This window comes from Glandiceps talaboti, chromosome 11 (assembly GCF_964340395.1).
Source record: "Glandiceps talaboti chromosome 11, keGlaTala1.1, whole genome shotgun sequence".
In the NCBI taxonomy this organism is placed as follows: domain Eukaryota; kingdom Metazoa; phylum Hemichordata; class Enteropneusta; family Spengelidae; genus Glandiceps; species Glandiceps talaboti.
Genome location: NC_135559.1, coordinates 21,157,002 through 21,169,309, shown reverse-complemented (window position 1 = coordinate 21,169,309; position 12,308 = coordinate 21,157,002). Strand labels below are relative to the sequence as shown.

At 36.5% G+C, this 12,308-nt stretch overlaps 1 protein-coding gene across 1 annotated transcript; it reads right to left on the bottom strand.

Annotated features, from left to right (window-relative positions):
* Window positions 1-222: 222 nt before the first annotated feature.
* LOC144442151 (arylacetamide deacetylase-like) lies at window positions 223-5,776 on the bottom strand. Its single transcript, XM_078131418.1, has 4 exons — window positions 5,609-5,776; window positions 3,526-3,748; window positions 2,671-2,734; window positions 223-1,000 (listed from the first exon to the last, which is right to left on the bottom strand). The coding sequence occupies exons 1-4, from the start codon at window positions 5,774-5,776 to the stop codon at window positions 223-225; spliced, it is 1,233 nt and encodes a 410-aa protein (XP_077987544.1).
* Between the last annotated feature and the right edge of the window lie 6,532 nt (window positions 5,777-12,308).

The following is a 12,308-nucleotide window of genomic DNA, read 5'->3' as shown; positions in this document are numbered from 1 at the left end:
CAGTCTGGAAAACACATTAATATTATTACTGTGAACAAAACATATTTCAATTCTAAATGAAGGTGATGTGGCTAGGAGTACATGTTAGTCAAAAAGTGTTTGTCAGCCACAACAAAGGAAGGTCAAAATGACAAAAACTATGTTTATGTTAAATTTGTTTTTCTGCTAAAACATGAAAATAAATACATTCAAAGTTTAAATTAACAATTGGTCTAGACATAATCATAGATGATCATTAGCATAAGTTAAAAAGTCTTCCATTACCTCTTGACTTACTTTAAAACCTGGAAGTTCATGTAAATTAAAACAACCATGGAACCCGTGTTCATAATATCGAAAGTCAGCTGGCACACCCGCTTGACGAAGCCTCTGTGTGTACAGCAGACCTTCATCCCTGAGAACGTCAAATTTGACAGCAATGATGTACGCTGGTGGTAAGCCTCGCAAGTCATGTTTCAAAAGTGGAGAAAATCTGTTATTTAGCACAATATGTTTAATTTCCTTCCATTGGGTGAGGTTCACCTTTCCTGGTTGATGTCGTTTATATCCATCGGGTTCAAAATCTGGTGGCAGTGTTACTGGGTCAACATACTTAAAATATACCTCGGTTTCCTCATCATGTGGTACTAACGTTCCAGTCTCCATAGCTTCCATAAAAACCTCATCAATACAGCCTTTCAAGTAAAAACTAGCAAACAGCGACATAACTGTCTTTGCAGCAGGCATAGCAGCAGTATTTAATTCATAGGACGGCAAACTTAAATCTATGACTTGTAAATTTGGGTACACCAAAGCTTGGAACTTCAACTTTGGTGTAAAGTTTTCCTCGGTGAGTATCTGACTGATGGCGGCAGCCATGTTACCACCAGCACTGTCTCCCATGATGGCTACTCTGTTCGTACTGATATTTAATTGTTGTCCGTGATGTAGAATCCACTTGGTGACATTAAGGCAGTCTTCTAATGGAATTGGAAATGTATGCTCTGGAGCTAATCGATATCTAAAATGTACAAGGATAAAAATTGTGATCATTATAATATAAAGTTATATTACAAATGTAGCTGTAGACTGAAACAACAGTGAATCATAAACACTGCCATCTAGTGGTCAACTTTGGATCATGAACACTGCCATCTAGTGGTCAACTGTGGATCATGAACACTGGATGGACTTGATTGAGTGACCTGGTCGATTCCACCGGGTCACAATCAGCTTACGCTGTCACATAATTGGGATAGTTCACCTGACAAATCCAATCACATGTCAGCTGACAGTGTTCACTTATTCAAATATGATATCTCCTGATAGATGTCACAATTTCACACATAAAACTTGCACAGCTACTCTGAAATTATATTTCAACTCTTAGCTTCATACAACAGAAATATAAACGTTCAGATTACATTTATCGCTCCCTGCTGCCATGTTTGACTGTCTATAGCTGATCAAATCGGTAAGGATATTCGGGTATCCCTGACATAATGAGCGTGCACCACTTACATATAAAAAAAAAAAACATAACAAACTGAACCAATGTATACTGTGATAAACCGAGGGGAGTCAATCAAGTCCACTCACTGCCATCTAGTGGTTAGATGTGGATCATGAACACTGCCATCTAGTGGTTAACTGTGTGAATCATGAATACTACCATCTTGGTCTGATCTGTAGGGTAGGTTCAACTTGGTTGATGTACAAGAGTGTCCTGCCATGGCATACCTTGCAGACAATGTAACTAATTTCTCTTGGTTTTGTTACTCAAGTTTGAAAAAAAAGTCACTGAATACAAATTAACATCACAAACTTGGTCGACGGTTGTCCATAACTCTATCTTTTAAATAACTCTAAATTGTAGTTCTCTAGTTTACTCACAAGTACTGATTTTATCAGTCATTACTCTAAAAAAGTAATGACAAAACTTGTGTTGGGTTTCACACTGTGTTTTTATCTAGGTATTAATCGGAACATAAACACAACTTGAACCAAAAACAAAGTAACAGTAAGCTTGCTGAAAGATGGCGCTGTTTGTGCTCTAGCTACTAAAACTCAGTGACATATCTGTGTAAATATCTGAAGTGTCCAATGCATGTCCTTGTACAGATATACTGATATGCGATGTCCATTGTCTCCTTGAAAGTACAAAGCCAAGTTGAACGAAAAATATGGAATTTATACCCTGATTGTTGTATGTCATGACAACACATATCTATGTCACTGGTTCTGTGGTGTTCAAAATACGAGTCAAATGTTCAAAACTGCCATTACTTTCCCTGAGTATTCTTTGATACTACTGGCACTGGTATAATTATATTATTCTGCAATGATTTTCTTCATTCAGCCGGAATGATTTTACAAGGATCGTTGACCAAGACAGCTTGAAAACTAAACACTTAAAACTTTGAACTGCTTGTGTGTTATGACCTATGACCTATGTAAATGATTTGATCTACAAAACTGATAAATATTTTTGGTCAACAATAGATGCTAAATATGGTAAATACAACAAAAAACAGGTTTCTGCTCGATCAAATTTTGATTAAGTCCTTGGCGACTATTTGCAAAAATTACCGTTATCTGTTATGGTTCAAATAGTTAGTATTTGTTGGTTCAAATACATACTCCGCAAGTTACTAGTAGTTAGTATGTTTGTTTGTTTGTTATAATACTTACTCCACAGAGATGACAATGATTCCAAGTCTAGATGATAATGTCTTTGTGATGTCATGATGCATTCCTGAAGTACAAGAGGAAAAAACCCATGAATTTAAACAAAGATTTAAATGTAATAATAAAAGTGAAATAGAATTAGAATTCTCTGCAAACTATTCTCTATCATAGTAGATATATAATAATGTATAATAAAGTATGTCAGCAGAGGAAACATCATTTTACATGTACACATCTGAGTTTTTAAAGAAATCTTACACCGGGAAAATTGTGATAAAGTACAAAACACAGTGACACACACACACACACACACACACACACACACACACACACACACACTGACAGTGTGTCATTGACACAGTGATGCACACAAACACTCAGGAGAGAGAGAGAGAGAGAGAGAGAGAGAGAGAGAGAGAGAGAGAGAGAGAGAGATGCAGACACATTCCTCAGTTAACTTTTTTTTTCCAGAGATCAATAAAATCATAAGTTAATATACAAATCTTTTTATAAATACAATCAATGCAATTTTTTACCCTTGCACCATTTTCCAACTGATAAGTAGAATTCTGTTACATCTAGCCTACATGTAGATACTATCTGTTGGGTTTGAGTCAGATTTTAATGACCGTGTGGATGGACTTGTTTGAATGTGAAATTTCATTTCAGCTCTTCACTGAGCTACACGTGGGTACAGATATCTTCAAACTCAACCCAAATGGACAGCCTCTAACGATGTCTCATTTAACTTTGATTTCTAACAGTTCAATGAATACAGTTGTATGATTACAAAACCTAATGGTTCAAAGTTCAAAATCAGGTGTAGAATCTCTGATTAACTGATGTTGCAAGACTTACTGACGCTTCCAATAGTCCACCCTCCACCATGAAGAAAGACGATAGCAGGCACTTGGTCTGTAGTCATGGCAATTGGACGATAGATTCTGACTGGTACACCAGCAATACTTGTATCATTCATCATAACATTAGCACCAAAGAGAAAGTTTGGTTGGACAACATTGAAAAGTATCCTGGCTATCTTGACAGAGTCTTCAAGTCCAAGATATTCCCCAAACACTGCCTACATATTAAGAGTAAAAAAGAAAGCAAAACATAAATTCAAAGTGGTTTTACCTGATATCAAAAGTTGTGAAACGTTTTGCTTAATTCTATCGACGTCAAATATTTATATAAATGGACAAGAATTTCATAAAATGCAAATTTGTAGTTGAATGGATACAGTGGCTGGCTCACATCCTCAAACACAAATGATCACTCCACAAGTACTTTTCATCATAGGAAGGCACATAAAAACATGTTTACTTTTATTATCAATACAAATCATGGGTATCTCTTGGGGATATTACCCGAGACTGGCTGTGGTAGAGGTATGTGGCCAATACTGCCAACCCAAGACATCATTTTAGACTTAATTTCACCAAAAACTACTACCCCATTTTAGACCATTAGGCATTACAGGTCATTAGAACATCAAATGTTAGAAGAACATCAAAAGTTAGACCAAAATACATTTTTAAGGAAATGGTGATCACAAAATGTAGTTTGAACTCTTGTATTTTTCCCTCAGGAGGCAGCATTTTGAGGGCAATTAGTGGCACAGTTATGATTTGGTAGACGGACATTATAGACCTAGCAAAATTGAAAATAATGTACAGAGGACCCCATGTTAGACTATAGCTCAAACAAAAACAGACCCAATTTTAGACCATAGGGCTAGAAAATGCATCCAATGTCAAATACATGTACATGTAGGAGGAGCACCTCAAGGGGTATCCCTAATTATTACATCAGAAGTGAAGAGTAAATTTTGCTAATAACATGAACAGATTTCTCTGAAATGTTATTTTATTTTTCAATGATACAAAATCTTTGACTCACATTTACTGAGCGACTGCTCTACCCATTCTATACACTGTAGATTTGGTTTATTAATAATATATACATTTGTATTGACAACAATTGTCATATTTCAGGGATATACATGTACATTCTGAATGAAACATGTCCAATGACACAGCACCATCTTGCATTGACGGAGTTATCAAAATAATCATAATTATAATCACACATGTCAAAGATCATTAACTGAATGGTAAGATACACATGTAGTGTCTTTGTCTCTGTCAGTCTCTTTGTCTGTTTGAATGAAAGTGGCATTTTCCAGCTTCATATACAATGTGACAGTCACACAGCGAAAATGTGGTATTTCTAGATGGATTTTCAGCTATTCCGTTACATGACTGTCATGTATACGGAACTGGGAACACCACCCTTTCATGCAATTTCTTTTTTTTTGTGTGTGTGTGTGTGTGTCACAGTGTGTATGTGTGTGTGTGTGTGACAGACAAGGAACATTGTTTTTTCTGTCTGTGGTTGAGCTTTACGACTGAGGAAAGAACAGAGGGATGTCATGGTAACACATTCTACATTCCTGTATCACTTTAATTTCTGTCACATCATTAGTTCATGAGCATAGCCACTTTAACTTTCCCGATTATAGCGTACCTGTTAGACAGGAACCACAATCGCTACTACACTATTCTACTATCCTGACTGACATTCTGACATTTTGAATTTTCGCTATCGTGCTCAAGTCTACTCTGATGACCAGTCATAGCTAGTATTTAAGCACCATCCTGATATACATGTACACACATAAGTTCATAACCTGTACAAAACATTAGCACAAATTTGAATTACACAGGGATCAGCAAGCATGTACTTGATTGAACAATCGATTGATCGACCAATTTATTGATTGGTTAAATGATTGATAGATAGAATGGTTATTTTTTGCAGTGAAATAAATCTTATATTGTGTGATATTGATCAATGTTGACTCATTGATTTTTGTGGTGATATTAAACTTTTTTTCTTTCCCTGACTACGTTTCTCTCTTCCATTATATCATATTCCTTACCAAATGTCTTATAGTTCTTCCCGTAGTTTCCACCAATCTTAACTTCCACGGTTCCTCAAAACCGTCAGGTACAGGTACGTAAACATACCACGCTGTAAAGACACCCATTGCCATTAAAATGATCACCGCTGTCCGCTGAGTACGAGTTTCTTGTGGTTTCACTCCCATGATGTTCGTCTTCGTAGAACTTTTCATTGTCAGAAAAAAATTGACGGAGATGTTATACGAGTCGTTCCCTTCAATGCTCTATCATAACTACACGTACCTGTGTTTCTGAAGACGTCAACTCGCCACGCATACTATATTATCAATGACTAACATTTTGGACTTTGGAGTTTGACTAATTATTTATCGGTCTCTCACGAACACCATTGACGTACGACCGCATGCACCTTGATAGTAACAAGGTTAAAAGTGTACCTGGTATCTTTCACAAACATTCGAATACTTGACTACCAACAACACAACGCCGTCACTCTGTCGTATTTGTCCATTTGTTAGAAGTACTCAAGTTCATGTCCATTATCATCGATGCATGACGGTCAACTTGACCCGAAGGACTTTGTGTCTTGGAAACGGAATATGAATGACAAGTTCACCAACACATACGAGGCTTGGTTGTATCGTACGTTATTCTTGCGATAACAACGTGCAAGTCCAGTTAATTTGACAGATGTAACGAGTTTTTACCCTTGGACAATCTGTCGAGGCTTACATGTACATGTCGGCTTCGTATCGATCTAGGACATGTAGGGATACATGTAGGAGTAACTCACCGGCTGTGGATCAGCTGTTTCCATCATGTGACTAAACGTTATCCCATAATGCACATTGAAAGCGACAGTGGCATTTGCGGTTTCAGAGTTCGTACTCACAATTTCAAAAAGTACTTTGATCACTAAAAAAAAACCCAAATACAATTGACAAATATTTAGTAATGATTCCCTTTACCTCACTAGATTTGTAATAAAATGGCTGGATTGGAGGAAAAAGGTATAATTTTCTTGATTGCTCAACTGTGCACAGCGCCATCTACGGTATGAAGACTGAGTGACACAATATATCTATAGCTATATCTTATAACTTACATAAGCTTTTCGAAGCTGTGAAATATCTAAACTAAACTCCCTCACTTCCAGAGGTCACTAATGCAGTCAACCAACAATTGATCAGATGTCCCAATTTTTACCGTCATAATGGTATTAAACTTTAATTGCTAATTTTATATGTACTGTCTTTTAGAGATGTGAAATTATTGCCAGGATAGTGTCATGAATTAAATATGTAATTAAGTTGGTTTCAGACATGACGCTTTTCATCCCGCTGTTTATACATGTCGCCAAACACCTAGTTAGGGAAAAAGTTATTACAATAGCTCACATGGGTGTCAAGACAATAGTTTAGACGCGCTTTTACGCCAACTCCTTGCAATATTTGCGTTTGAAGGGTTCTTTAGTTTACAGACTTGCTTACAAAGGTACTACAGATAGAGACAATAGCCGACAAACAGGGAAAGGTAGAGAGACCTTTTGAGTGGTGTGGCCCTAGCTATGTTGCAGTGGTTTGTTCACATTTGTGCGTTTGAAGGCTTGTTAGTTTACAGAATTGCTTACAGAGGTAAAGACAGATAGAGACAGTAAAAAGAGAGGGACCTTTTGTGTGACATGGCCCTTGTTGTAGTAGTAGTAGTAGTAGTAGTAGTAGTAGTAGTAGTTGTTGTTGTTGTTGTTGTTGTTGTTGTTGTATTTGTTGTTGTATTTGTTGTTGTACTTTCTTTACATTTGTGCGTTTGAAGGATTGCTAATTTACAGAATTGGTTAGGGGTGGACCATTTGATATCCTGGGGAGGGATTGGATGAATTTAAAAAAAAGATGCCAAATGGAGTTGCTTGAAAAAAAATCCGGATCTGAGTGGGTGATGGAAAAAAAAAGATGGACCACTGCTGCGAGAAAAAAATGTCTTGGCAGGGACATGATGCACAATTTCGAGTGTACTGTTCAACCTACTAGTACCTCTCCAACCAGAACACTTGTCAGATCATGACAAACATTTTCAAACACATGTCATGGACCAGTCAATTTCGTTGGCCTGCGGTACATATATATATTTGTTCTTGTCTCTGTTTCTTTAAGGGTTCCAACATAAACATATATAAAATTATACATATACATGTATTAACTAGCTACCACACTAGTTACAGAACATGCCATGTAAATGTTTGGCTGTTTCACAATCAGTGCTTCACTTATCTTGCACTTTGGGGCAAAAGTGAACTTGAAGGTTTTGTAATGGTAATCTTCATACTATTAGATAGTTTATAAAAGAACTTAATCTAAATTGTTCTAGTCTCTTCAGTATGAAATTGTCAGAAGGGATGAATATACATTTTATTTCGGACACTACATGTATGTATTGACACTACAAATCAAATTCAAGTTTCTATTGTACACTAGGTATGACCTCCTAAAGTGCTCTAACATACCAGTTACTTTACTATACATGCAATATCAATGCCCCTATACCAATGTTACAGGCCCACTTTTATAACATGGAAAATTTATTTTAAAAGTTATATTTACTTTAGCTTTTCGAAGCTTGGCAATATTACCTCAGATGCTATGAATAACCTAAAAATTGCCTAAATAGAAACAAAAAACTGCACTGTCTGGAGGGGGGGGGGGACCCCTTGGACTCCATCACCCCAGAGGCCACTCATTCGTTAAACCAACAACAAGATTCACCAAAATTGGTTTAAAAAACTAGGACACCCCCGTAAGAGGTAGCCATGTCCAAGTCTCAAATCAAAGTTCTTCCCGCCACCTCTTACTATCAAGATTCTATGAAACTTTATTTCAAAAATGTTTCAACCATATGTAGTTGCTTTTTACATGTTAGAGCCTTCTTGTAAAGCTTGCAAATTATCACGTTGTCTGAAGGTGTTTGTGAATAGCCTAAACATTGCCTTTAGAAGTAAAAATCCTCCAGGGCTTCTAGGAGGAGACCCCCTATAGCTAGAACCCCCCCCCCTACACACACACACACACACACACACACACACACACACAAAGAGGTGGACATATCCCAGTCTCAAAGCTCTTCCCTCTACAGCTTACGGTCAAGATGCTATGAAACTTTATTCACGGGGGTCGATCAGTGACTTTTTGTCGGCTCAATGGAAAAAAAACTGACCACCCCCTATCCCCCCAGGCTGGAGAAACTGACCAGTGTGTCTGAATGTTTGAGCTCACCAATCAAGTTTCCGATTTGCATTTTCAGTGTGTCATCATGGTATAAAAACTGTCAATGATGTTTATGTAATTGAAAATCAAACATGTATTGAAATATGTAGTTTTCTAAATATAATCTGTGTGTGATAGAACAGCATCTTTTTACTCTCTGTATTACCCTGTGTGAAAACCAAACAGAAAATTGTGGCAACAAAAGTAGGTGTTCAACATAGGCGTAAAAAAATCCGGATATCTTGAAGAAGGAAAGAAAAAAAAAAGTTGCCAGGATAGGCGAAGGAGAAAAAAATAATTCACAGGCAAGCAGGTGGGGAAAAAATGACTCTCCACCAATCTCCCCCCCCCCGATATCAAATGGTCTACCCCTTACAGAGGTAAAGACAGATAGAGACAGTAGCCGACACGCACAGAAATTAAAGGTACAGAGACCTTTTGAGTGAAAAGACCCTAAATGCACGTTGTAGTGGATTGTTTAGATCTGTGCATTTGAAGGAATGTTAGTGTACAGACTTGCTTACACAGGTAGAGACAGATAGAGAGTAGAAAGGGAGAGACCCTTTGTGTGACACGAGTTGTTGGATTAATTTGTTTACATTTGTGCGTTTGAAGGACTGTTAGTGTACATAATTGCCTACAGAGGTAAAGAGAGATAGGGACAGTGACAAAAGGGAGAGAGACTGTGTGACACTGTGTTGTAGTACGTAGTTTGTTTATATTTGTGCGTTTGAAAGATTGTTAGTTTACGGATTTGCTTATACTCAGGTAAAGACAGATAGAGAGTAGAAAGGGAGAGTGGCTTTTTGTGTATCATGCCCTAGTTGTTGCAGTAATTTGTTTACATTTGTGCTTTTGAAGTATTCCTGTAAACTTGCTTACAGAGGTAAAGACATATAGAGACAGTAACTATAGTCGACAGAGAAAGGTACAGAGACCTTTTGAATGAAAAGACCCTAGCTGCATGTTGTAGTGGTTGTTTAGATTTGTGCATGTGAAGGATTGTTAGTTTACAAAACGAGAGAGAGAGAGAGAGAGAGAGAGAGAGAGAGAGAGAGAGAGAGAGAGAGAGAGAGAGAGAGAGAGAGAGAGAGAGAGAGAGAGAGAGTGTGTGTGTGTGTGTGTGTGTCAGGATTGTGAGTTTACAGAGTTCTTCATTTCAATGCACGAAAAAGAGAGAATGCTAATGCGGAGAGGGAAACGTTAGAGACAAGAACATACATAAATACATATATACATACATATACGCAAACATACATACATACACACACACATACATACATACATACATACATACATACATACATACATACATAAATACATATATACATACATATACGCAAACATACATACATACACACACATTCATATAGACAGTCTGACATTTTGAACAGAAATGAGGCAGAGATGGTTAACCCTAACCCTATCATCATCACCACTGTCATCAACATCATTATCATCATCATATATCGCAATCATCATAATAATAATCATCATATATAATCTTCTTCATCATCAATATTTTCATCATCAACTTCATAATCATCTTTATCAGCACCATTTTCATATATCATCATCATCACCATCGTCGTCATCATCATCTTTACCATCATCACCATTATCATAGTGATGTTATCATCTTCAAATATCATCTTCATAAACATCATCATCTTTATCAGCACCATCATCATCATCATCATCATCTTTGTTACCATCATCATCATCATCATCTTTGTTACCATCATATTTATCATCATCATCATCATCATCATCTTTTCAATGGGACATTTATTCGTATTTGCCCTATTTACAGTGAAGTGCTAAAATATTTACAATTATACAGTTCAGCAAAATATGAATCGTGTCAAAGTACAATCTTTTATAAACTGTTCCGAATCATCATGATGTCACCAAAAACTATTTGAGGCAGTGACCAAAGTTTGTGCTGGGGTTAAAAATCTATTACCAATTTGGCTCAAAATCAATTAGCAAAACAAGATATCCAATTAGCCAAACTCACCAGACAAAAACAAAATTGATGTAAAAATAAAAGATAATCAAGAATTAATCTAATACTTCATCTAGTGTTTTTTTTCCCTTTTTAAATACTTTTAATACTTTTTCAAATCCATCACTTTGATCAGTGTGAAGAAGGCCAGGTATCTCTCTGAAACTGATTCAAACTGGACAGATTTCCTCTAATAATAGTAATATATGTATTTATAAACGTTTGTGAGAAACTGCTCAAACTGATTTTTATAGATCTTTCAGTAGCCAGAATTTTGGGAAGCAAATGGCATCATTTGAAAATTAGTACTGAAAATAACACATTATGGTGTCTCCCCATTGATTCATGGGATGGGAGGTCATGGCAGGTCAAAATGCATTCTGTATAGTAATAGCAGACCCCATGTCGCTTAATTCTAATTAATTATGTAATTTTGGACAATAAAAGGCTTTTTTGACCAAAACTCTAATATTTTGACCCAAATCACACACCAGTAGTAAGATCATTTTGATCTCAACATGAATGAACATGTTCTAATCCACATCATTTAATTGAACCTCCGTTCAGTTGTGCTAAAAAAACTACTTTGTAACTAACTCTTTATCTTAGTTTTTTTGTAAAGCAAATAGACAGACTTGACAGCCATGTACATATTTAACAACTGGAATATATTAAAAGAAGTGCCACCCCTAAGGTGCTTCATGTCAATATATTGATAAAGCACATGAGAACTGTCAAAATTTGGTGCCGCCTGTAGACAAACATTTGCCGTCTTTAACATTTGCTTGTTTACATTTGCTCTTGATAAAAGTATGCCATCTTCTCCACAGACTGAAATACCGTAGACAACATGGTGATCATCAGTCTCAAATGCCGAATTTTCTGCAACTGATGCAAACTGACAGGCCACTTGTGGGAATGCACTCCTAATTCTAGTTTCATCGATCTTATTCTGGAAAAGAAAAAGAGTAGAAATGTTTGGCATGTTATCAGATTTCTAAGTCTGATTAACAGTTGCAACCCTGCCTTTTGTGTTCACAGAAATATGCATGATCAACTCTGCAATATTTATACACAGTACCTTGTGTTGTTCTACAAAATTTAGTAGTAAGAGCTGAAAGAAAAATTACTTTGTTGTATACATATGATTGTACAGTACACCCATTGCTAGTCTGTAAGGTACGCCGTGACGGGGCGCCCTCAACCATCGGCCAACCCCTAAAAGGAGAGAGGAGGCCGGTGAGGGCGAAACGTCACGACATATCTTACAGTCTAACCCATTGCATAACCAAAAATGTTTTAGCTGGCAATGTTGATAAAAAGATTAGTTTTATTCCAGGGAATCACTCAAATCAAAATTTTATCATTTAATTGAGAAATTTTCTTTAAAATTGGTTACATTGGTTTCCATAATTATATTTTATTTTTATTTTTTATCCACACACTTGGATG